The sequence below is a fragment of the Crinia signifera genome, chromosome 1, assembly GCF_055691185.1.
Source record: "Crinia signifera chromosome 1, ASM5569118v1, whole genome shotgun sequence".
Classification (NCBI taxonomy): Eukaryota; Metazoa; Chordata; class Amphibia; order Anura; family Myobatrachidae; genus Crinia; species Crinia signifera.
This window is the reverse complement of record NC_139217.1, coordinates 214,905,935-214,929,286: the sequence shown is the minus strand read 5'-3', so window position 1 is coordinate 214,929,286 and position 23,352 is coordinate 214,905,935. Positions and strand designations below refer to the sequence as shown.

Below are 23,352 nucleotides of genomic sequence, written 5' to 3'. Positions count from 1 at the left end.
CTACAAGGCTGCAAGAACAACACAAGTCTGTATTCCAATTTCCTTTTCACAGCTAACTATCATCTATTCACCACCCTGGGAAGCCCCACAAGGTCCTTGATCTTCCTCCAGCGGCCCTTTACCATCATTGAACAACCGCATTCTAGTGAGGACACAGGACCTAAGCCAGAAAATCCCAACACAAAATTGGTGAGACTTTTAAAGCTGTTGTTTTCAACTATCCAGCCAAAATATAGAGGACTAAACTTTGACCAGAAACCTCCCCTTGGGCTCCCACCAAACTGCTCTAACAGAAATAATGTTATTGTTTCCAATGTTATCTGTACTATAAACCTCACCAAAGCAGCTGCTTAGTAATTGAAGCAACTCATATCAACACCTAGTTCCCACTTCTTCTTTGTAAGAGAACCTTTTGAAGCAGCAGGCAGCAGCATGCACACAGACCCTGCTGCTGCTTGCTCCCCCAAGAGGCTGCTGGGGCTGCCTTACAGTAGTTACGCCACTGACGTGATCTGAGGAGGAAGCTTTAAAATCATAATGGAAGATACAGCGGCTTATCTTGAAAAAAAGGGTGCAGTCGGCACCAGAAACACGTTGATCTACAAGCTGTGCATCCGGTCTGGATAAGGTCCGTATGTGTCTGCAGCACTTGATTCCATATTCCTGACAGTGGCCATCTGTGTCTCCGGGACTTTGTTACATGAATTGTTTTTACTGAATTTTTTTATTCTATTTTTATTGTGAGCCTTTTGTGAATAAGGGCCTTATTCTGGTTAGGTTAGTGCAATGTACTTACGGTCTGTTTCACCGTACGTTTCCCGTGCGCGGGCGGTGAGTGTAATTCAGCCCACAGAACAGCCGCATACGGACGGCCACAAACACGACAATGGGGAGTGGCGTACACTTGAGCGTACGCCACCGTGTACGGGCGGACCTACCCTCAGCCACCGTTAACTGGCGTACATCAGAGCGTACGCCACTTGTCCATTTTCACACCGACACCCGTATATCTGAGCGTACGCCAGTCAGGAATCGCCTTTTTTCAATGGAAAACTCAGCGTGTGTAACCAATCGTGAGAGTGAGCATACGTCCGTGCACGTTGGCATACCCTTCACATATATGGCCCTGCAAATCTTGCCTTTCAACTATAATTAAGACATTTAATTATTCTAACTGTTATTCAATGATTGTTTCTAATAACTCAATTGTCTACCTTAATAAACACCCTATTAAAACAACATTTTAACCCTCATTACATGTATATTTATTATGTTCTAATGTGGCATTTTAATCACTATCTATGTGTCCCCACATTGGTTTAACTTTTAAATAAAGTTATGTTGGTGTTTGTGTATATGTACTAAATTATTATTTAGTTTTTTCAGAATTTTTAATATGTACACCTACCCTGATGTTATGTGTGATGTTTTAATCTAACAACATTAAACATTCATGCATTTTCTCTATGTGTTATTTAACCCCAAAACACACACATTCACACATCAATCATTACCCCTCACGTCAAATTAAAAATATAAGGGACATTACACATCTGTATGTACCTGCCCTTACAAACCCGCTAACATATTTCCGATTAAAAACACAGGCAACTTCTAACTGAACATAAACTTTTTTTATTATTAAACAAAATCTTTAAATTTAAAAAAACATTAAACGAGGGCCTGCAGTTGCCCAAAAAGAATGTGGAGATACAGGAGGGTCAGGAACATTTCCCTCATGATCTGGCCCACCTTATCCTGGTGCTGTTCAGTGTCTGTAGTGAAGGGAAAAAACATTTTAATTAATATATATTATACACAAATGTTTGTTGTATTTTTACATAATAAGAAGTTGTGAGTTAAGTGTGAAGGCCACATACATTTTTCAACTACATTGAAGATGGGCCTGCTTTAAACACGGTACTAAATACTATTATGTTTACACACACATACTGTACATATTACATAACATGAAATAAATTCCTCCTTCTTGGATGAATGTATGTTGCATCACAATTGGGAGGTTTGTGCTGGGGGAATCACCTCAAACCTCAGAATTAACCTGTGCTATTTAAGGGTAATGACATTGTTGAGGCTTAACCACTCCTTACTTTTTAAAATGTAGGGCATTGCTGTACAAATTATAGGCCTACAGCTATGTTTGAAAAGCATGCATCCGCATGGCCTCACACACTATTAACAAACCAATATATAAATGAATGTTGCACATCATGCTGGGAAGTATAGTTACACAACAGCTGGGCCCACATAACTTCAACACCACTACTGTAGGATATGTCATTGGATGTACTGTTATGTCAATTACTCAAGGGGTGAGGCATGCCCACACTCAAAAAATACACCAGGAGGACTCTTTTTCCTGGAGGAGGACAGGCCACAGCTCAGGGTGGCACTGCAGTGATATAGTGCAACTAATGATGATGTGGGCTACACATATGTGGGTGTTGTGATTGTTTATGTGTAGAAATATGTATGTAAACATTAGGCACATTGTTTACTTACAGCTATCAGTCCCATCCTGGTCACCGCTGGATGGGTTTCCTGTGCTCAGGGATGGGGGGACAGGAGCAAGGTGGATGGGAGTTGGGGTTAAGGTGGTGGGGTGGAGTGGGGATTCGTAAGGGTTGGGTGGTGGGGAGTAGTAGGGGGTTTGGAAATGCGGTTGGGGAGGGGATTGGGTGGGGGTAGGGGAGTGGGTGGGGGTAGAGGAGTGGGTGGGGGTAGAGGAGTGGGTGCTGGAAGGTGAGGAGGAGATGGGGTGGGCACCAGCAGGCCCCAAGGTGGTCTCAGCATCCTCTTCATGCTGTTGCTGGACCTCCTGTTGATGGGCCTCCTCTCTTGCCCTCATGCGTGCCCTGGCGCGTGCTGAAATGTTCATGTTGATGGTATTGAATTTGAAGGTTGCGGATCATGAAAAAGGGGGAAAGAAAAAAAACACATTAGTTATGTTCATAACACTACAAATGTACATTTTTCATATAAGTAATAAAAATATCATGCTAATGAATAGATATGCTACACACAAATTCATACATTATCCATATATACACTACCCATATAGGCCCATATATACACTACCCATATAGGCCCATATATACACTACCCATATAGGCCCATATATACCCATATACGCCCATATACACCCATATATACACTACCCATATATACACTACCCATATATACACTACCCATATAGGCCCATATATACCCATATACACACTACCCATATAGGCCCATATATACCCATATAGACACCCAGATACTCATGCACATATATAAAAGCATTCCTTAAAACATTGCTAACAAACGCATACATATTTGTGAAAAAAATAATACTTACATCGGCTAATTATATCGCCGAATGCTTGATAGCAGCCCTGGCTGCCGGCGGCGCTGATCCGACCACCGCCGCTCCACCTGCCAAGGCTCCTACGAATGTCGGTCCGGGCGTAGATTAAGCGCCATGCAGTGTTATACGCCCGGCGCTTCTCCGCATTGGAGACATAGGGGCTCCTGGGCCCCAGGCGCTGGTCCATTACCTGGACCAACGCCAGAAGTTCCCGGGGGGGGGATGGGGCAGCCCTTGTCGTAAACATATTGGCAATGGGCAGTTATTGATTGCAGGTACATATATAACTTTTGGGGTGGTTGCTGATTGGTCGAAAACATATTTTTTTTGTTGTGAACTTAATCCATCTTAGATTAACAATATGTATGCGATTGAAAAGATTTGCTTACCGAACATACAGTATGCATTCAATGTAGGGAGACACGTACTGTATATACAGTATGCAAAAAATGTATACGCGCAACTATGTAGTAATACATATCTACGCTACATGTTGCTCTGTGAATAATTATTACACATAAGAAATGTAAGGAAAGCATTGTGACGTTGTTATGTTTTTAATTTTTGAAAATAAACCATACAAGTGCTCCAGCAGAGACCACCCAAAAACACATACTCATCAGTGGAATTACATGTAAACACATTTAGCCATGTAGCACAGAATGGTCAACAACCTGTGTATGTTTATGTACAGGTGAATGCTCAGGTGCATTGTTACCGCGTAATTTAAGCGGGATTTTTCGGCAGAAATTAGCTACAACATTGCGGAAAAAAATGCGCCCTGTGAAAGGCAGGATTTTAGCATATAAATATGCAGCCAGATGCAGACCGTTTTTGCTGCAAACATGTCAGGCTCTGATGATTCTGCAGCTGAGGATGCCCTAGTGAGGGCTAAAATGGAATCGATGATGGAAGAATTGAGCAGGAGGGCAGATCAAGGGGGGCCATCACAATCAGACCCTGTTCCAACTGTACCGGCTCAAGAAGGGCCCAGCAACCAGCCAGAACAAGAGGTTGCATCTCTGCCAACATGAGTGACCCAGCAGCTACATGGTGAGGTGACTGAGGCCACCAGAAAACAGCCTGCACCATCTAGGAAGAGTGCTGGGCAGGATACCAGCAGCAAAAAGAAAAACCCTGCATTTCAAGAGGCAGAATTGAGAGTTTTAGTACCCCTAGCATTATTTTATTTATTTATTTATTAACAGTTTCTTATATAGCGCAGCATATTCCGTTGCGCTTTACAATAGCAGACAGTGATACAACAAAACAGGGTATTTACAGACAGTCAAAATGTAGGAGGGCCCTGCTCGCAAGCTTACAATCTATAGGGAAATAGGCATTGATACATAAGGATAGATACTGTATTCTTTATTGCATCGATTCCACCAGAATGCAAGGTTCTATGACTGGTTCTGGAATTTGATAAGCTTGCCTGAAGAGATGAGTCTTCAGGGAACGCTTATAGGTTTGGAGACTGGAGGAGAGTCTTATTGTGCTTGGGAGGGCATTCCACAGAGTGGGTGCAGCCCGAAGAAAGTCCTGCAGTCGGGAATGGGAGCGGGTAATGAGTGTGGATGAGAGACGCAGATCTTGGGAGGAGCGTAGAGGTCGTGTTGGATGATATTTTGAGATAAGAGAAGATATGTATGTTGGTGTAGTTTGGTTTATGGCTTTGTGTGTAAGTAAAAGAATTTTGTATTGAATACGGTAGAATACAGGTAACCAATGAAGTGACTGACAGAGTAGCTTTGCAGACGATGAACGTCTGGCTAGGAAGATTAGCCTTGCAGCTGCATTCATAATGGACTGTAGTGGTGAGAGTCTGTATTGGGGAAGGCCAATAAGGAGACTATTGCAATAATCAATGCGTGAGATGATGAGAGCATGGATTAGAGTTTTTGCAGTGTCTTGTGTAAGGTAAGGGCGAATTTTAAATATGTTTTTTAGGTGCATGTGGCATGAGAATGGTTTGAATTAGTTCCCAGGAAGCTGGCTCCCAGTGCAAGCATGAAGGTTTGGGAGAAAATTACAGAGGAAGTGAATAAGGTGGCAACAGTGGCGAGGAATTTGGTGTCGGTGAAGAAAAGGCAAGTGTGTTTCTCCCCCTGATATTCAAATTTGTGTGTACATATGTTACATGTATGTTTTGAGGATAATATAAAGATGTGTTTGTAGATAGTGTTACACTTCAATGACACATGTGAACACAACCATGTCTAATAACCCACATTTATACATGAAACATGCTCCATTGGTGTGATGTGAGGTTATGACCACAGTTCTGCTCATATGAAGTATGTGATGGGACAACAAGTGTGTTGTTGTAAAAGACTTGTTTAAACATGTTCCATATGTAGCAAATGAAATAAGGATGTCCAAACTGTTCACATTTAGCTGGTGAGAAACTACACATTCCAGCATGCCTTCCCATAGTTACATGACTCCCTAATAGCAACACTGGCAAGCTATGCTGGGATGTGTAGTTTCACAACAGCTGGAGGAGCATACTTTGGCCATGGCTGCTCTCATTTCAGCATAGTGAGATATGTATGTGCATTTAGCGGCCTAATGAGTGATAGAGGAGACATTGTAATGCCTCATAATGGTGACATAAATGTGTGTGTGGCTAACGTATGCATAAAAAAAACATATCAGCCACACTAGTAAATGTAATGTAGTAATAGTATTCAGTAGCCGAGTGGTGCACATTTGTCCTGATTATACTTTGTATTTATTATTTGTAGGTGGATAGATTTCAAAAGTGGGCTGAAGAAGAAGATGACTGAGCGGTATGCTCACAGCATGTCCACCGGGAGGGGGCCTATCCTATCTAATTTGGACTATACCCCCCTGTAGCTGGAGGTATTGGATGTTGTGGATGTGGCAGAGGTCAGGGGATATCCAATATGGATAGTGAGCTCCCGGTGGAGGTGTTTGCTGCTGAGTTTACGGGTAAATTAGAGTCATGCATTGATTGTGGTAACAGACATTGTTTGTGTATGTGATGGTGACATTGATTTGTCTTTAGGTGAGGTCCAGAGGTACCGCCAGAATCTTCCCCTTCAGGCCCACAAGTCCAGCAGCCTCCGCCAACAGGACGCCCCCAGCCACAACAGGCAGGGGATCCCATGTGGACACAGCTGCTGGAGGCGGTCGTGCAGCAAGGGGTGGAGGCTGCGGCTCATCAACAGCAGTTTGGGGAATTTTTTGGCGAGTGGAAGGCTGCCAACAGCAAACAGTTGGAGGAGTTCACCCGCCAGAATGACATTCTGGCGGCTGGCATGCAAAACATTGCACAACAACTCAGCCGCCAGAATGACATTCTGGCGGAGCTTCTCCCCACCGCCAGGTCACTAAGGGCGGCCACTCCATCTGCTGCCCCATCCCAAGCTGCACCACAAGCTTCAACGTCTGCCGACCCTCCTGTGCCCACTGTCCGAACAGGGCGCAAGGCCGCTGGCCCCAAGGCCCCATCAAAAAGGGGAGAAAAAGGCCGAAGTAATGCCACCTTATTCACTTTCTCTGTGTTTGGACCCCAAATCTTTCCATTTGCAGTGGGGTTCCACTTCCTGAGTGCTAAATCAATCCATTCCCGTGCAAAGGGTACTAATCTGTCTAATTTGAACACTTGAAATGCAGGGTATATTTTTGCTGCTGTGTATCCTGCTTAGCATTCTTCCTAGGTGATGCAGGGCGTATGCTGGTGTTCCCTTTCATTTCACCATTGCAGTTGCAGAGTAACACATGTTTGTAGATATGCCACTTTTTGTTCTGGCTGGTTGTTTTTTTTTCTCATTATATTTTTGTTTTTAATATTTATGCAATAATAAAAAATAAAAAAGCTGTGATTCTTAACAGCAAATAAATTTATTTTCACAAAATAAAAACCCGTGTTGTATGTGTAATTGCTTGTGTAAAGCAAATACTACATTTATGTGTACTTACTCAACTTGTTCTTTAGGTGAATGTAGTGATGTGTTTTTCATGTTTGCCATGCAGAACCCTCTCCATGACCATGCACATGTTCATCTCCACCATTTCCCTGCTAATTTGTTTGTGGCAGCACCTGTGCAGAGCAACTTAATAGGTGAGAAAGCAGTTTCGGTGCAGGTGATGTAACTCCTACATTACAAGTTAAAACCAGGGCAAGAACAATGAGTTGCTCATGGAGTGGGTGAGGTAGGCAAACCAGGGGCCAAAGTGACATTTGTGTAGGAATGCATATGTTTCCTCCAAAAACAAACAGTCATGACTCCCCATAGGTCTTGGTACAGGTATGTGTCAGTTGACCAAGCATGACAAAATGGTTTGTGTGCAAACATTTTCTAATATTGTTTAAAATATGACTTTAGAGCAGGCATGTCCAACGTTGGCCCTCCAGATGTGGTGAAACTACACATCCCAGCATGCTTTGCCACAGTTTTGCTATTAGAGAATGCTAAAACATGTTGGGATGTGTAGTTTCACAACATCTGGAGGGCCAACGTTGGACATGCCTGCTTTAGAGTGTGATAGGCAGATGTTGGGATCCTTTGTTAGAGATATGTGATTGCAATAATGTGATTGGTGGCATCTTACATACATAAAATTCATAGCAGATATGAAAGTGCATAATGTATGTTGTTGGGCAAAAATACCAAAGATTGTGTGCAAAATAGTGGGCATGGCCTTAGGACATTGCTCCACCATTGCAAGTAGAAATTGAGTCAAAAAAATCCTTGTTGGTCTTAGATGTGGTTTATGTGTATTTTTCCATATAAAAAACTGGTATGTTTGTGCTACAGTGAAAAAGTTGACACATGTCGACTTCTGTGAATTGAGTGTCCTGCTTTTTAAAGTATACAAAAACACTTTCTGAATGGGTGTAGATGGTTATAAAATAACTACCTTGACATATGTAAGCAGGTCTTTGAATGAATCTTACCTAAAATGAAACCAACCTTTACATGTTGAAGTGTAGAAAGATATGCTTCCAATGTGTTTGAGGGCTGTGTGTGGCTTGCAGGTAGTGAAATAATGTTTTTCACTTAATAGACTGCAGCATTGCTTATTACATTCAGGTGTATGTGTTTGTGTAGTAATCAGCGTTAATTAGCAGACCCAGGCGTCCGCTCTCATACGGTATCTCTAGGGGTGGTCTGGAGCTATTTTTGGTGTCCGCCTGTTTTTGGACCAAAATGCACCGTACATTTTGTGTGCACACCCCCGTGTAAGCCCATGTTTACGCCCAGTTTTCCTCATTATTCCGGGCGCTCCCATGAAATGCCCACATGCCGCCCACAATGACCGTGCTCTTGCGGACAGGTTTTTTCGCACGGAGAGACCCGTCCGTGAGAGGTGTGCGGTCGCTGCGCATGCACATTGGGAAAGCTAGGCATGCGCAGATGAAAAAAAAGCCAGATCCGCCCGTATACGGTCCCACCGTACCAAGCAGAAGAAACCCCTAAGTCCTTTTTACTGTGGGAAGCTGATGATCATTGACACCAAAGGATTTAAAGATACCTTTTGAGGAACGCGAGATAGAAAATGAATGTAATTTTTCCCAAGAATTTTTCCTAAAGAAAGTGATATAGCGCTTTTTATCCTGGTGGGCCAAAGATACCTTTCAGTGAACACATGACAGAATAAGAATGTAAGTGTTCTCTCTAAACTGAGCACAGTTTGAAAACTGAAAGATACCTTTATGTGCACACCTGCCAGAAATCTAATGTGAGTTTCAGTTTGGAATTTCTGAATGGAGGAAAAGGAGTGATTTAAAATTGTCCTATTCTCCCAGTTCCCTAAGCGCTGATTTATCTCAACCTTGTTTTTGGAGTTCGTGTCCCATTAGTTGGAATTGGTGCCTTAGGGTGGACACCAGGAGATAGATTAGCTGCTTATTAGCGCTAGGTTTTTCACATCTTTGTTTGTATTCTGGGTGTGGTATAATATATAATGGGCATTAAATGTGTAGCATAATGTGTAATGGGCACTGCTGTGTGTGGAATAATCTGAAATGGGCATTACAGAGTTTGGCATAATGTGTATTAGGCAATTCGGTTTAGGTCATAATATATAATAGGCATTACAGTGTGGTAAAAGGTAAGTGGCATTATGGTGTGTTTAGTCTAACATGTAATTGGCATTATTGTGTGAGGCGTAATTGGTATCACAGTGTGAGACACAACCTGTAATGGGCATCACAGTGCAAGGCACAATGTGTAATGGAAATCACAGTGTGAGGCACAAAGTGTAATGGGCCACACGCCCATAGGCGTGCGCACAGGGGGTGCCAGGGGTGCACAGGCACCTCCTATTGACCGGGCACCCCCCGCACGATTGCAGCCAGGCAGACCCCGCGGCTGCTTGGAGGAGCAAGCGCCAGCGGGGTCTGCGGTGGGCACCGACGCCTGCCAGGGACAGGCTGTGTGTTTAGTTATCGCGCTGTGCTGCGCTGCGCTCTGCTCCGGGTCCCGGGACCTAATTGCTGCTGATTGACAGCACCATATAGGGTGCCAGCGCCGTATAGGACACAGCAGCCTGCGGCTGAGTGACTGGCTGAGCACGCAGGCTGGGGGAGAAGGAAGGAGGTGTGGAGGACCTGCAGTGCTGTAGGAGTCATTGTGCACAGCCAGGCATCCACATAAGTGAGAGAAAGGCAGCACTTTCACATTTACAAGTACAGTATGAGTTTGTGTATATACACACACACACTAATATATATATATATATATATATATATATATATATATATATATATATATATATATATATATATATGTATATTGTATATACACACACACACACATATTGTACTTACATATATATATATATATATATATATATATATATATATATATATATATATATATATATATATATATATAATCCTCCCCTTGCTCTTCCCAGCCTTTCCTTCCTTACACTCCCCTCCCCTCTCCCCTGTCATGTCCCTCCCCCCATAATGTGTAACGGGCATCACATGTGTCAAATAATGTGTAATAATGTCTAATGGGCAACACAGTGTGTGGCTTAATGTGTAATGGGCATGACGGTCTGAGATGTAATGGGCATCACGGTGTGAGGCACAACGTCTAATGGGTATCATGGTGTGAGGCGCACTTGTAATGGGTATCACGGTGTGAGGCACAACATCTAATGGGTATCACGGTGTGAGGCGCACTTGTAATGGGTATCACAATGTGAGGCGCAACATGTAATGGGCCTTCTGGTGTGTGGCAAAACGTGTAATGGGCATCACTTGTGTTAAATAATGTGTAATAATGTGTAATGGGTATCACGGTGTGTGGCATAATGTTTAATGGGCATCATGGTTTGTGGCATAATGTGTAATGGGCAGCAGTCTGAGACATAATGGGCATAACCGTGTGAGGCACAACATGTAATGGGCATTATGGCATGTGGTATACTATGTAATGTCTGTGTGACGTGTAATAGGCATTACAGTGTATATTTTAGGCGTGCACACTGTCCCTACCATAATGCCCATCACACAGTAATGCCCATTCCACATATTGCCACACATTGTAATGCCCATTCCACATGCCAGGGCTTGACAATTTTTTTGACTATTTTACAAAAATTTGTCAAGCGCTGGCATGTGGAATGGGCATTACAATGTGTGGCAATATGTGGAATGGGCATTACTGTGTGATGGGCATTATGGTGTGTGGCATTATGTGGAATGAGCATTATGTTGGATAGCATTAGGTGGAATGGGCATTACTGTGTAATGCACTATACGTAATGGGCATTACTGTGTGTGGCATTATGTGTAATGGGCATTACAGTGTACATTTTTGCAGCGCACTGTCCCTGGTTTTAGTATTCTGAAGTGCATATACATAACTAAGTCACCTATTTAGTTTGCATTGATGCCCATAGGCGGTGATGGACACGCCCAATAGATGGTGATGGACACGCCCCCCCATGGTGCACCCTCTAAGAAATGGGCTGCGCATGCCTTTGGTGTGGCATAATGTGTAATGGGCATTATGGCATGTGGTATTCTATGTAATGGCTGTGTGACATGTAATAGGCATTACGGTGTAACTTTTTGGCGCACACTGTCCCTATTGTACCTATTTTACAAACATTAGTCAAGCTCTGGCATAATGTGTAATGGGCATTTTGTGTAATGGGCATTACTTTGTGTAGCATTATGTGTGATGGGTATTATGGTGTGTGGTATTATGTTTAATGGCTATTACTGTGAGTAGCATTATGTGTAATAGGCATTACTGTGCATGGCATTATGTGTAATGGGCATTACTGTGTGTGGCATTATGTGTAATGGGCATTACTGTGTGTGGCATTATGTGTAATGGAGACTACAGTTTACATTTTTGCAGAGCACCTGTCCCTGTTTCCAGTTTGTGTGTGTGTGTGTGGGGGGGGGGGGGGGATGATTCATTCTGTAGTGCATATACATAAATAAGTCACCTTCTATTTGCATTGATGCCCAATAGGCAGTGATGTACACGCCCAATAGGCAGTGATGGACATGCCTAGTAGGTGGATATGGACATCACACCTTGAAAAAGAGGCCCAGTAGCCTCGAAACGTCGGTTTTATGTGACCGTCTTCACTAAAGATTTGCCACCCTCTTCCTTTCGTCATTTTATATATATATATATATATATATATATATATATATATATATATATATATATATATATATATACTTTCAATGCACTCACGGTTTCTCTCAACTGCTGGGTGCTGTGTAGATTTGTTGATGCAAGGCCATGTGTTATGCTGACATGCAGGGATATGTGAGAAACACTTGCAGCAGTGGCATAGTCATGTGACTCAGTACTAATTACCACACACCTGATGATTGTTTGATTGGTTAGGGGCCTTTATATGCTGGTCTGATTAAATAGGCTCTCATTAGCTACCTGGGTCTCTGTTGGAGGACTGTGCCATGACTAAGGGCCCTGAGGGGGTCAGAAACGTTGGGATTATGCCGTAATTTTAAAAGAATTAAACTCTTATAACTATATGAAAATTCTGGTGAGTGCCTTGTCCTTGGAACCCTCTCTCTCTCTCTCTATCTATCTATCTATCTATCTATCTATCTATCTATCTATATACGCACACACATTTGATTCCAAAGGTACAGTATCAAAAATTGCTTCGCTAGAACAAATTGCTACAGTACATAAAACTTCTAAATCCAAAGACCATTACATGATACAGGGTGCATACCCTAGGTCTCTAAAACCTGTGTGCATATTAATCAGAAGTTTACAATATAACAAAAATGTTTCAGTTTTTTGTTAAATTTCCAATTTTAAATGTCACACTATAAAGATAGTAATATGCTGTAAGATTATCAAGCATTAATGATGAAAAAGATTGCACTACCTTTCTATATTATTTTCTTCTTTTTCATGCTCTTCCCTAGAAAACAGAAAAAAGAATGAAGTGGACAGGTTCAGAAAATAATATCGCTTAATACAAATATGTGATATTATTTATATATATATATATATATATATATATATATATATATATATATATATATATATATACAGAACAAGTTCTCCAGTATGCGCTAAATATAATAAACTAGTCGGTCGCTGTAGACACTTAGTTCCCCACTAGTAGGAACTACTACTACACATAAACACCAACAATAGTGTCTTCAGCGCCCTATAGTGATGGATGTCTTAAATGAATATAAAAATATATAAAAACAGTATACACTTGAAGCTTCTTGTTTCTTTGTGGAATAAATTTTCTTTATTTTCACAGAGCTTTAAGACAGAACCCAACGCGTTTCATCTCTCTTGGAGACTTCATCAGGGTTTTTTTCTTATAGACATTAAATGCCTTTTAAGGCTCTGAAACAATTGATGTTGTTCTACTGATCGAATAAAGAACTGATTTTAGTCCTCAACAGTGGTGAGTACCTTGTGCTATTGAAATATATTAAAGACGACTATAGGTGTTATCACACCTGTGCATAGAGAGCCCAAAAAAGGTGTCTTATGACCGTCTTAGTACATAGAGAAATTCAAAGCTCCAGTGTACACATCAGTTCATTCAACCACCTTTTCAGTGTATAAATTCCCGTTAGGGCCCAAAGGAATTAGGAAATATTCCCTGTATAGCTCCTGAGTGTGTGTGCTCTCTGGGATTCAGCCAGCAAGTCACTTGCTGGCTGAATCCCAGAGAGCACACACACTCAGGAGCTATACAGGGAATATTTCCTAATTCCTAAGACACCTTTTTTGGGCTCTCTATGCACAGGTGTGATAACACCTATAGTCGTCTGTACTATATTTCAATAGCACAAGGTACTCACCACTGTTGAGGACTAAAATCAGTTCTTTATTCGATCAGTAGAACAACATCAATTGTTTCAGAGCCTTAAAAGGCATTTAATGTCTATAAAAAAAAACCCCTGATGAAGTCTCCAAGAGAGATGAAACGCGTTGGGTTCTGTCTTAAAGCTCTGTGAAAATAAAGAAAATTTATTGCACCAAGAAACAAGAAGCTTCAAGTGTATACTGGGTACTTGTGAGTTATCTGGGCGTCCGATTTGGGTACTTACGATTTGCATGCGATTTGCATGCGATATCGCATACGATATCGCATGCGATATCGCATGCGATTTACGATTTGCATGCGATTTAGCATGCGATTTGCATAAGATTTGCTATTCATTTCATTACCCCACTATCCCCAAAGTGTGTCTATCAACGTGAACCCGAAGCGTGGCGAGCGCAGCGAGCCCGCGAGGGGCGGCGGTACGCGTCCTCCGACCTTTTCATGCCCTACTATCCACTAGGGCGTGGAGTGAGAATAGAATAGTGTGGCGAGCGCAGCGAGCCACCGAGCCCGAAGCGTGGCGAGCGCAGCGAGCCCCGCGAGGGGACGCGGACACCTGTGAAGCCCGCAAGGGCACGCGGATACCTGTGAAGGTGTCCGCGTCCCCTCGCGGGGCTCGCTGCGCTCGCCACGCTTCGGGCTCGGTGGCTCGCTGCGCTCGCCACACTATTCTATTCTCACTCCACGCCCTAGTGGATAGTAGGGCATGAAAAGGTCGGAGGACACGTACCGCCGCCCCTCGCGGGCTCGCTGCGCTCGCCACGCTTCGGGTTCACGTTGATAGACACACTTTGGGGATAGTGGGGTAATGAAATTAATAGCAAATCTTATTCAAATCGCATGCTAAATCGCAAATCGCATGCGATATCGCATGCAAATCGCAAATCGCATGCGATATCGCATGCGATATCGTATGCGATCTAGTACCAAAATCGGACGCCCAGATAACTCACAAGTACCGTATACTGTTTTTATATATTTTTATATTCATTTAAGACATCCATCACTATAGGGCGCTGAAGACACTATTGTTGGTGTTTATATATATATATAGATATATATATATATATATATATATATATATATATTACTATAGCTTGTACATGGACCAACTATATTTTAAATTATTTGTCTTTGGCATTTGACATCCAAATGTTTTAAGGAGCCCATACACGCTGCGAGAATCGCATGCGTTATGGGCTAGATGGCATCGCACGGCATGTTTTTGCATGTAATGTGCATGTGATGCGATCCGAAAGCAGTACAAAAAGTATGTGCAGCACATATTTTTTGCACTGTGTGATTTGATGCCTGCGTGAGCACACATACCATTGCATCGGAATGCACGCTGCTATCGCAGCGTGTATGGGCACCATTAGCTCTTAAGTTTTAATGTCTGCAACTCACAAATGCCAACTGGCTGTTTGTGCTTATTGATTACATCAGCTCTCACAATAAATACACAACATGGCTGCCACCAAGAAGGAAGGGATCTGAGTCCTTGCTTTCTATGGGCATGTAGGTTCATTTTGCCCTTAATTTTATTCCTTGGCTGTCACCTGCAAGGCGCCCCCCTGTGCTTCAAATTGTGACAAGAATTGTTCAATACAATATTCTCTTATTTATCATCCATACATGCTAACAAAAACTATAACACATTACAATAGTATAGTATGGCCAAAACACATATTTCAAACACAGCTGATTGGCTGGTGCGTTAACTCTTCCAAGTTATCTCCACTTTATCTCCAGTTTATCTCTTCTCCAGGCTTAATACATCTGCCCCAATGTTATAACAAAAAAAAAAAACCATCACGTTTGGGTGCTTAGAATGAAATCTTGGCTTCTTGGATGGGGCTGGTTCTATTATTTCCCTTCAAACATTCAAGTGTTTTTTGACAATATTATACTATTATATTGTTTTATGTTTTTTGTTCACCCCTGCTGCAGTCACAAACAGTCATCGCCCATTTTGACAATTTTCACAGGACCATTTAACACACTAAACCCCTATGGAAATATAATATAATTGTTTTATATATACAAATTGCAAAAGATTTTAATATTCACACATTGCACTGACATAAAAAGACATTTAAAAGCATATCACCACCATTGGTGGTTTCCACCAATGGTGGTGATATGCTTTTAAATGTCTTTTTATGTCAGTGCAATGGCACTTTTCCAGGGCAATTTTCAGGCTGGGTATGGAAGTGTTTATGTGAGCCTGAAAATTGCCCTGGAGGTTTCGACCAATGGTGGCGATATGTTTTTACATGTCTTTTTACTGAGTGCAAGTGTGACCATTTCAATCTTTTTGTGAGACAGTATTGCACTATCACTTTGATTTTTCAGCCCTTTAGGGACGAGTACTTTTAGTAGTAATTTTTGAATAAGGACCTATATGGTTACACTTGAAATTAAATGTTCGCAATTTATTAAAGTGATTGTATTTTGTATTTATTATTAGCAAACCATGTATGCACCACTTTTATAATGTTCACAATTAACTAAGGGTTTTTCGGTGAAGGCCCTGTGTGATTACGGGCAACACGTGTGATTGTGTGCGCAATTGTTGTTACCACCTTTCTGGATAGTTTTTACAGATGCACCAAACAATCTGAAAGGGCATTCATCAGAGAATATTACTTTACCGCAGTCCTCAGGCCCTTTTGTGGCAGGGCTGAAATGCATTGGAAATGTTTTTGGGATTAATGTGCTAATTCGGCACGGATTGCTAATGTGAGAATTCACTGTGGACTGTGAGGAGAAAGTAGCTGCCCAGACAGGGACCAATATAATGAAGTGTCAAACACCCTTTTTTTCTATTAGAAGGGAAGTTAGGACGCGGGGGCATGAGTATAGATTAGAAGAAAAAAAAAATTGTACAGCCAGTAGAAAAAACTACTTACGGTCAGAGCAGTCAAACTCTGGAATTCTCTTCCCGGAGAGGTGGTGTCGGCTACCTCCTTAGGGGCCCATTTATTAACATTATTTTTACTAAAATAATGTGAAAAATAATGTTTTCGCACTCTTTTCACATTATTTTAGTTTCACTGAAATGTACTGATTATGAATTGTAGAGGTTTTCGCAAATTTCTCTTCATAAACGGATTTATCGTATTTTTTTTAGAAAGTAGATCGCATTTCACATAAATATAATGGGAAATGTGATTACTCATATTTATTAAACTTCAATTGTAAAATAAATTCGGAAGGCTGCTTAGTGATAATATTGCCACTTCTGAGTGGCGTTATCCCTGTGTGTGTCTACATACAGTATGTGCTATCAGCCTATTATAGCAGCCCGCTCTTCCTCTTCTCTCCCCTATATGTATGTTTAATACATATAATAATATTATTATTAGGGAAATAGAGACCTTTTATTATTGTAATCTAGTCTGCCTCCGTGCAGTGTATGGGAGTTGGATTCCTGCAGCTCCATGGCCCTTATTCTGATCTCGGCGGTACGGCCCGCGTGCGGCCGTACCGCCGATGTTTTCACTCTGCACATGCGCAGAGGTCACTCTGCGCATGTGCAGGGGAAATCGCCGCACAAAAAATGTATACGCCGCAAAGGGGGCGTATAGGGGCGTGAGGGGCTTAATAGCCTCATTACCCTATGCATACGCCCAGCGTTTCATGGGCGTTCCCATGCAAACGCGGGGCGTATGCATGGTAATGAGGCTATGACGCCAGTGATGGGGGCGGAAAGCTGACATCGCCGGATGTCAGCTCTCCGCCCCCATACAAGCTTTCACACGGACGATTGTCCGTGTGGTCTAAGCTTGCGGGAGCTGGTGGAGCGTGCGGCCCTGCCTTCGATGGTCGCCGACCATCGAATGCAGGGGGCAGCTCCCACCATGGTGGAGGCGTACGCCCCACCATTTTCATGCGGATCGCCAGCCGTCCGCGTACGGACGGCCGTGGCGATCCGTATTGTAGGCGGGGATTGGTTTGTGCGGCCGGAGCAACGTATGCGGCTCCGGCCGCACAGATCAGAATAAGGGCCCATGTCTACCCTGTCTCCCTCCTCCCTCTCTCCCTCCCTCTCGTCGCTGCTAACAGGGACAGGAATGTTTATCAGGACTTGGAGCACACACATATATAAGAGGAGCACAGAACCTTCCTCTGACTTACGAGCAGCTGCCAGCTCCTGCTCGTTACACTCATACGGGCAGGTGATGTCCGTCTCTCCCCTGTCCTCCCCCCCCCTAATCCCCTCTATCCCCCTCCTCGCTGCTGCCGGGACATCACTGTACAGCAGCACAGGCAGCACTGACTCTCCTGCCTGAGCTCCTGGCTAGAGGTGGTCAAAACGGATCATTAAGCTGAGCCGGGATCCGCAGGACCTCTCAGTGAAAAGATACGGATCTTTTAGTCAGATCCTCGGTTCACTTACAAAAAAAAAAAGAGGGGAAATATACATGACCGAGTAAAAACACTGATCGATGGCTGGGTGCAGAATCGCCATCGATGGCAACCATCGAGGGCGTCTGCACCGATGGCCATCCCTGGCAGCAGCAGCTAATACTTCTACAGAGCCGGCCCTAGCCTAAATGATGCTCTAGGCAAGATTTTGTCTGGTGCCCCCTAGCACCGCCACTAGTTCCGCCTCTGACCCTGCTCCCTTTTCCCAGCACCATCAACCCTCTTCATAGCAGTCATCATTTTGGCACCACTATACCTTATATACATTACTCCTCAAAATATTCACATTATACCCTTAGAAAGAAATCCTGAGAAAACATTGTAATTTAAGCACCTCCGTGGGGATGCAGTTTAAATCCCGGCGGTCGGGATCCCGGCGTTCAGAATCCCGACGCTGGAATCCCGACCGCCGAAATCCCGACACTTTCTCCCTCTGTGGGTGTCCACGACACCCCTGGAGGGAGAATAAATTAGCCTGCCGAGCGTAGCGAGGCACCGGGCCCGCTGCGTGGCGAGCGCATCGAGCCCGCAAGGGGGGGCGATCCACGTCCCCCCCCCTTGTCGGGATTTTGGCGGTCGGGATTCCAGCGTCGGGATTTTGAACGCCGGGATCCCGACCGCCGGGATTTCATACTGAATCCCCTCCGTGGCCACGCCGCAACCCAGCACAAAGCAATCTGAGCTGGGCAAAGGAGAAGAGCTGCAGCTGCTGTTTTCACTTAAGGGGAGGGGGCCCAGGGCCCCCACTGGGCCCTTCCATCAGACTTTGGCCTGGGTAATTTGTAACCCCTACCCCTTTCTCTCGGCACCCCTAATACCACACAATAATGCCCCTTACACATGACACACGTTATTAATGTCCTTATAAACATAATGCTCCTTACACATTATGCCAACCTTTATTAATGATCTTAATACACATAATGCCCATAATGACACATCTAATGCCCCTTACACATATGTTGCACATTATTAATGCCCTTATACACATGACACACATAATGCCCATTACACATATGTTGCACATTATTAATGCCCTTATACACGTGACACACATAATGCGTGTTACACATATGTCGCACATTATTAATGCATTTATGCATGGCACACATAATGCCCCTTACACATATGCCGAACACTATTGCACAACCAACCCACCCGCAGACAGCACTCGCACAGCCGCTAACACTGTGACCTCTGCCTCTGCTTGGATACAGATGTTTCCTCAAACATCTTGCCTCAATAGGCCATGCAGCTCCTGGCAAGTTCTGCTAATGTTGGGTGCCTTTTTTGCTGAAAATTCGTCTTATTTGCATTGTTATGTGACCAGGACACACAAGGAGCTTCCTATGATTAAAATGATATGCGGCATGCCTGTATTCTGTGTGCGACTGTGGCTGTACCTGCATACAGAATGCTATGTTACAGTGATTTCCATGAATACACTATTTCATATGCAGATACAGTCTCAATCACACACAGAATATAGGCATGCTGCATATAATTTTAATGAGCAGAAGCTGCTGGTGCCCCTAGGCATTCCAAATGCCCTAGGCATTTGCCTAGTTTGCCTAGGGCCAGCTCTGTCTTTCTATCACTTGTAGTCAAAGCACTTTACTCAGTCTCCAGAGGTAGTACATCTCAGCTGCCACAGGTCTCAGCACTGAGGTCAAGAAAATGCATTGTACTGGAAAACGAAACTGAAATGGATCACCTTTTTGGGATCGGCGGCTCACTTGTTCTTGAATGGGATCCGTTAAAAAGATCCGGTTCATTTGCGAACGGCCCATCTCTACTCCTGGCTGCTGTACACTCCTCCATCTATGGCAGCAGCACTGGGGAGGGACGGGGCTGCAAGGAGCTGGGGTGGGAGGGAGGGCGGACGTGGGATACAGCGCTTACCTGGTAGACATTATTGTTTTATAAAATATCTTTAGTGAAGCACCTAGCCCTCTCCTCCGATCATCCGATCAGCTTCCCCAGGTCCAGTCCTGGCTGCTTGCTTTACTAGCAAGGAGCTACCGCAGGACATACAAGCTGGGGGAAAGTGAAAGTAAAAGCCGGCTGGCCAACTTTCTATGAGCTGCGCATGCGCAGTATGATTAAAGGCTATCGCATTGCGATAATAACGGGGGAGAGCAGGCTTTTTCGCAAGCCCTGTCCTGCAAGGTGAGTAATGGTAAATTCATGCGATTTCAAGGAAAATCGCAATGCGAATTTAATCGTTATTATCACCTTCTGTTGACAATTTATTTGAGAGTTTTAATAAATGGGCCCCTAAATGCGTTCAAACTTATTGTCTAAAAACATCCAGGGGTACTAATAAGAAACACATACTGTAGTTAACATTTAATAACATAACATACAACAAAACCTAGGTTGAACTTGATGGACGCAAGCCTTTTTTTCAGCCTTACCTAATATATATATTTTTTTTCTGTTTTCCTGCATTTGGGTGGAAATTTTTGATTGTCAGTTGCTCCCATACATTTCCAGGTTTTTGTTCTCACCAGATAGATCAGACAGAAAAATCTGTATGTGTGTACGCACCTTTTGTTTGAGGCTTCCACTGTACGCACAGACTGCGAATGGATGTTTAACATAAACATCCATTCGCAGGCTGTGGGGGAACACCAACATCATTTGATGGTCGCTGACCATCGAATGATGTGGAAGGCATATGCACATCTAAGGTTACTATGAAGTATTCAGAAGGAAGTGTGCGGGCAGCTGACATCCAGTGATGTCAGCTACCCGCCTGGCACTCATGTTAACGGGCGATTTCCATGGGAACGCCCAGCATTTTCATGGCATCGCCAAAGAAACACTGGGCTTCCCCTGGCCACAGCCTTGGGTGCATGCACCCAGCAAACAGTCGCCATGGCCGCATGCACTTGACATATGCACATACGCAGAAATGTGGCTGTACATGCAAATAGGAAAAACAACGGTCCCAATGCGAACGTATGGGCCTTTTAAATGGACCAGAATAACTGCATTTACAATCAGTACGCATTTTCTTTCCCCAATGCATAGAGTATGCATGTCAGTCAACTGTTACTCACTCATTTTTCAATTTCTCTATTTAGCAATCCATGTTGAATTAGCCCCTAAATTCATTGTGAAGGTAAAGAGGGCTTTGAAATTAATTGCAATTCATCTGATCACTCTTCATGACATTCTGCAGTGTTTGCAAATTGCCACCATAAAAACTGAGAAGGCAAAAGTAATATTTGTGTAATTTTTAAAACTTTTGGCCATGGCTGTACTCAGTATCCTGGTGTCTGAAGGAAGTTACAAGTAACAGTTGACTGAGTTTTAGTGACATATCCGAGTACAAACAAGTACTCCAACATAAACTATTTAACAGGAGTGAACTAGTAAATGGGGTCCCATTAGTAATGCACTGTATATATGATTGTTTTTAATAGCCTTTATTAGTTTGACAAGATTAATATAGTTGATGGTACTCTAAATGTAAAAAAAAAAAAAAATGCATTGTTATTTGCATTAATCCTTTATAAGCTGTACACAGTGGTGAATTCAGGGGGGGGGGCACCCGGGCACGTGCCCCCCTGTCATTTTATTTTGTAGCTGAGGACCAGGGCTTTCCAACGAGCCCAGCCCCGTGTCTCTAGCCCCCCGGAAACCAGAGATATTGCCTGGCAAAGCTGTAATGTTTTTTCCCCATAGGATAATATGGGACCCGTCAATTCTGACCCCCACCCGGTTCCGATGGCTGCCAGTTCCCCCCTGGCATCACATAAGTTTGTGGTTGATCCTCATTAAATTCCAAATCGCTGGGCCTTCATTATGATACCAGGCTGATCCATATCGGTCAATCGGTTCCAGAGATATTAAGTGTAAACTAATTTTTTTAGTTTTGAAATGTAATTTCATGGCTGTTCATGTTCTTTGAGGGCAGATTACTCTGGAACCAAACATTCCAGTTTCACTTGACCAAAATCATTCAAAGCCCACTCAAAAGTTCTTCAATATGATACTTGTCTCATGTAAATGGATCAGTTGGTTCCGAAGATATAGCCGGTTAAATAAGATAACTGGTTAAAGGGGGGGAGGGGTGGTTTTCTCTCCCCCTCACACCAGAAAATGCAGGGACTAGGCTGGTGTAAAAGGGGCCAACCTGGGAATGCATTTTCTGGTGTGAAAGGGGTATTATTTCAAATAGCCGGGACCTGCAGTGCTCTGAATACAGCCAGGCTCTGCCACTGTCAGTGGCTATCACTTCTGCCTGGTGGCTGTCCCCCATTTACCGCGAGCATGTATTCCCCTTGGCAATGAGCATGTAATCCCAAATGGCAATGAGCATGGAACCTCTGGCAATGAGCATGGAACCCTTGGCAATGAGCATGTAGATAAGCAGCACTTATGTAGCATAATTTTTAATAGGCATTATGGTGTTTGACATAATACATAATGGACATAATGGCGTGTAACGGACATTATGGTGTAAATGTTTAATGCACGCCTTTGGTGGACAATGTTCCTGTTTATGAAACGTATTGTAAATTTTGGCTTAATCTGTGTGGCATTATGTGAATTCTGGCTCAATCCGTGTGGCATTATGTGAATTTTGGCTCAATCCGTGTGGCATTATGTGAATTTTGTCACAATCCGTGTGGCATTATGTAAATTTTGGCTCAATACGTGTGGCATTATGTGAATTTTGTCTCAATCCGTGTGGCATTATGTGAATTTTGGCTCAATCCGTGTGGCATTATGTGAATTTTGACACAACCCTTGTGGCATTATGTTTAATATTGGCTCAATCCATTTGGCATTATGTGAATTTTGGCTCAATCCGTGTGTTATTATGTAAATTTTGACTCAATAAGTGTGGCATTATGTGAATTTTGACACAATCCATGCGGCACTATTTGAATTTTGGCTCAATCCATGTGGCATAATGTGAATTTTGGCTCAATCTGTCTGGCTTGATGTGAATTTTGACACAATCCATGTGGCATTATTTGAATTTTGGCTCAATCCGTGTGGCGTTATGTGAATTTGGGCTCATTCCATTTGGCATCATGTGTAAGGGGCAAGTATAATGGGGTCTAGTATTTTGTTGCATAATGTGTAGAAGTTGTATATGGTGTTGTACACTACACTCAAGGACACGCCCCCTGTTGAGTGGCCACACCCCATTTTCCGGAGCGCGCCTTCACCGCGCGCACAACTACATCCTT

General features: G+C 43.2%; 1 protein-coding gene across 2 annotated transcripts in view; it reads right to left on the bottom strand.

Annotated features, from left to right (window-relative positions):
- SMIM24 (small integral membrane protein 24) overlaps nucleotides 1-23,352 on the bottom strand; it is an 80,452-nt gene that overhangs the window by 31,396 nt on the left and 25,704 nt on the right. For both annotated transcript variants that reach the window (XM_083179253.1, XM_083179254.1), the window contains exon 3: nucleotides 12,743-12,778. In XM_083179253.1, coding sequence (XP_083035379.1) covers nucleotides 12,743-12,778 — 36 coding nt within the window. The remainder of the gene's footprint in view (nucleotides 1-12,742; nucleotides 12,779-23,352) is intronic.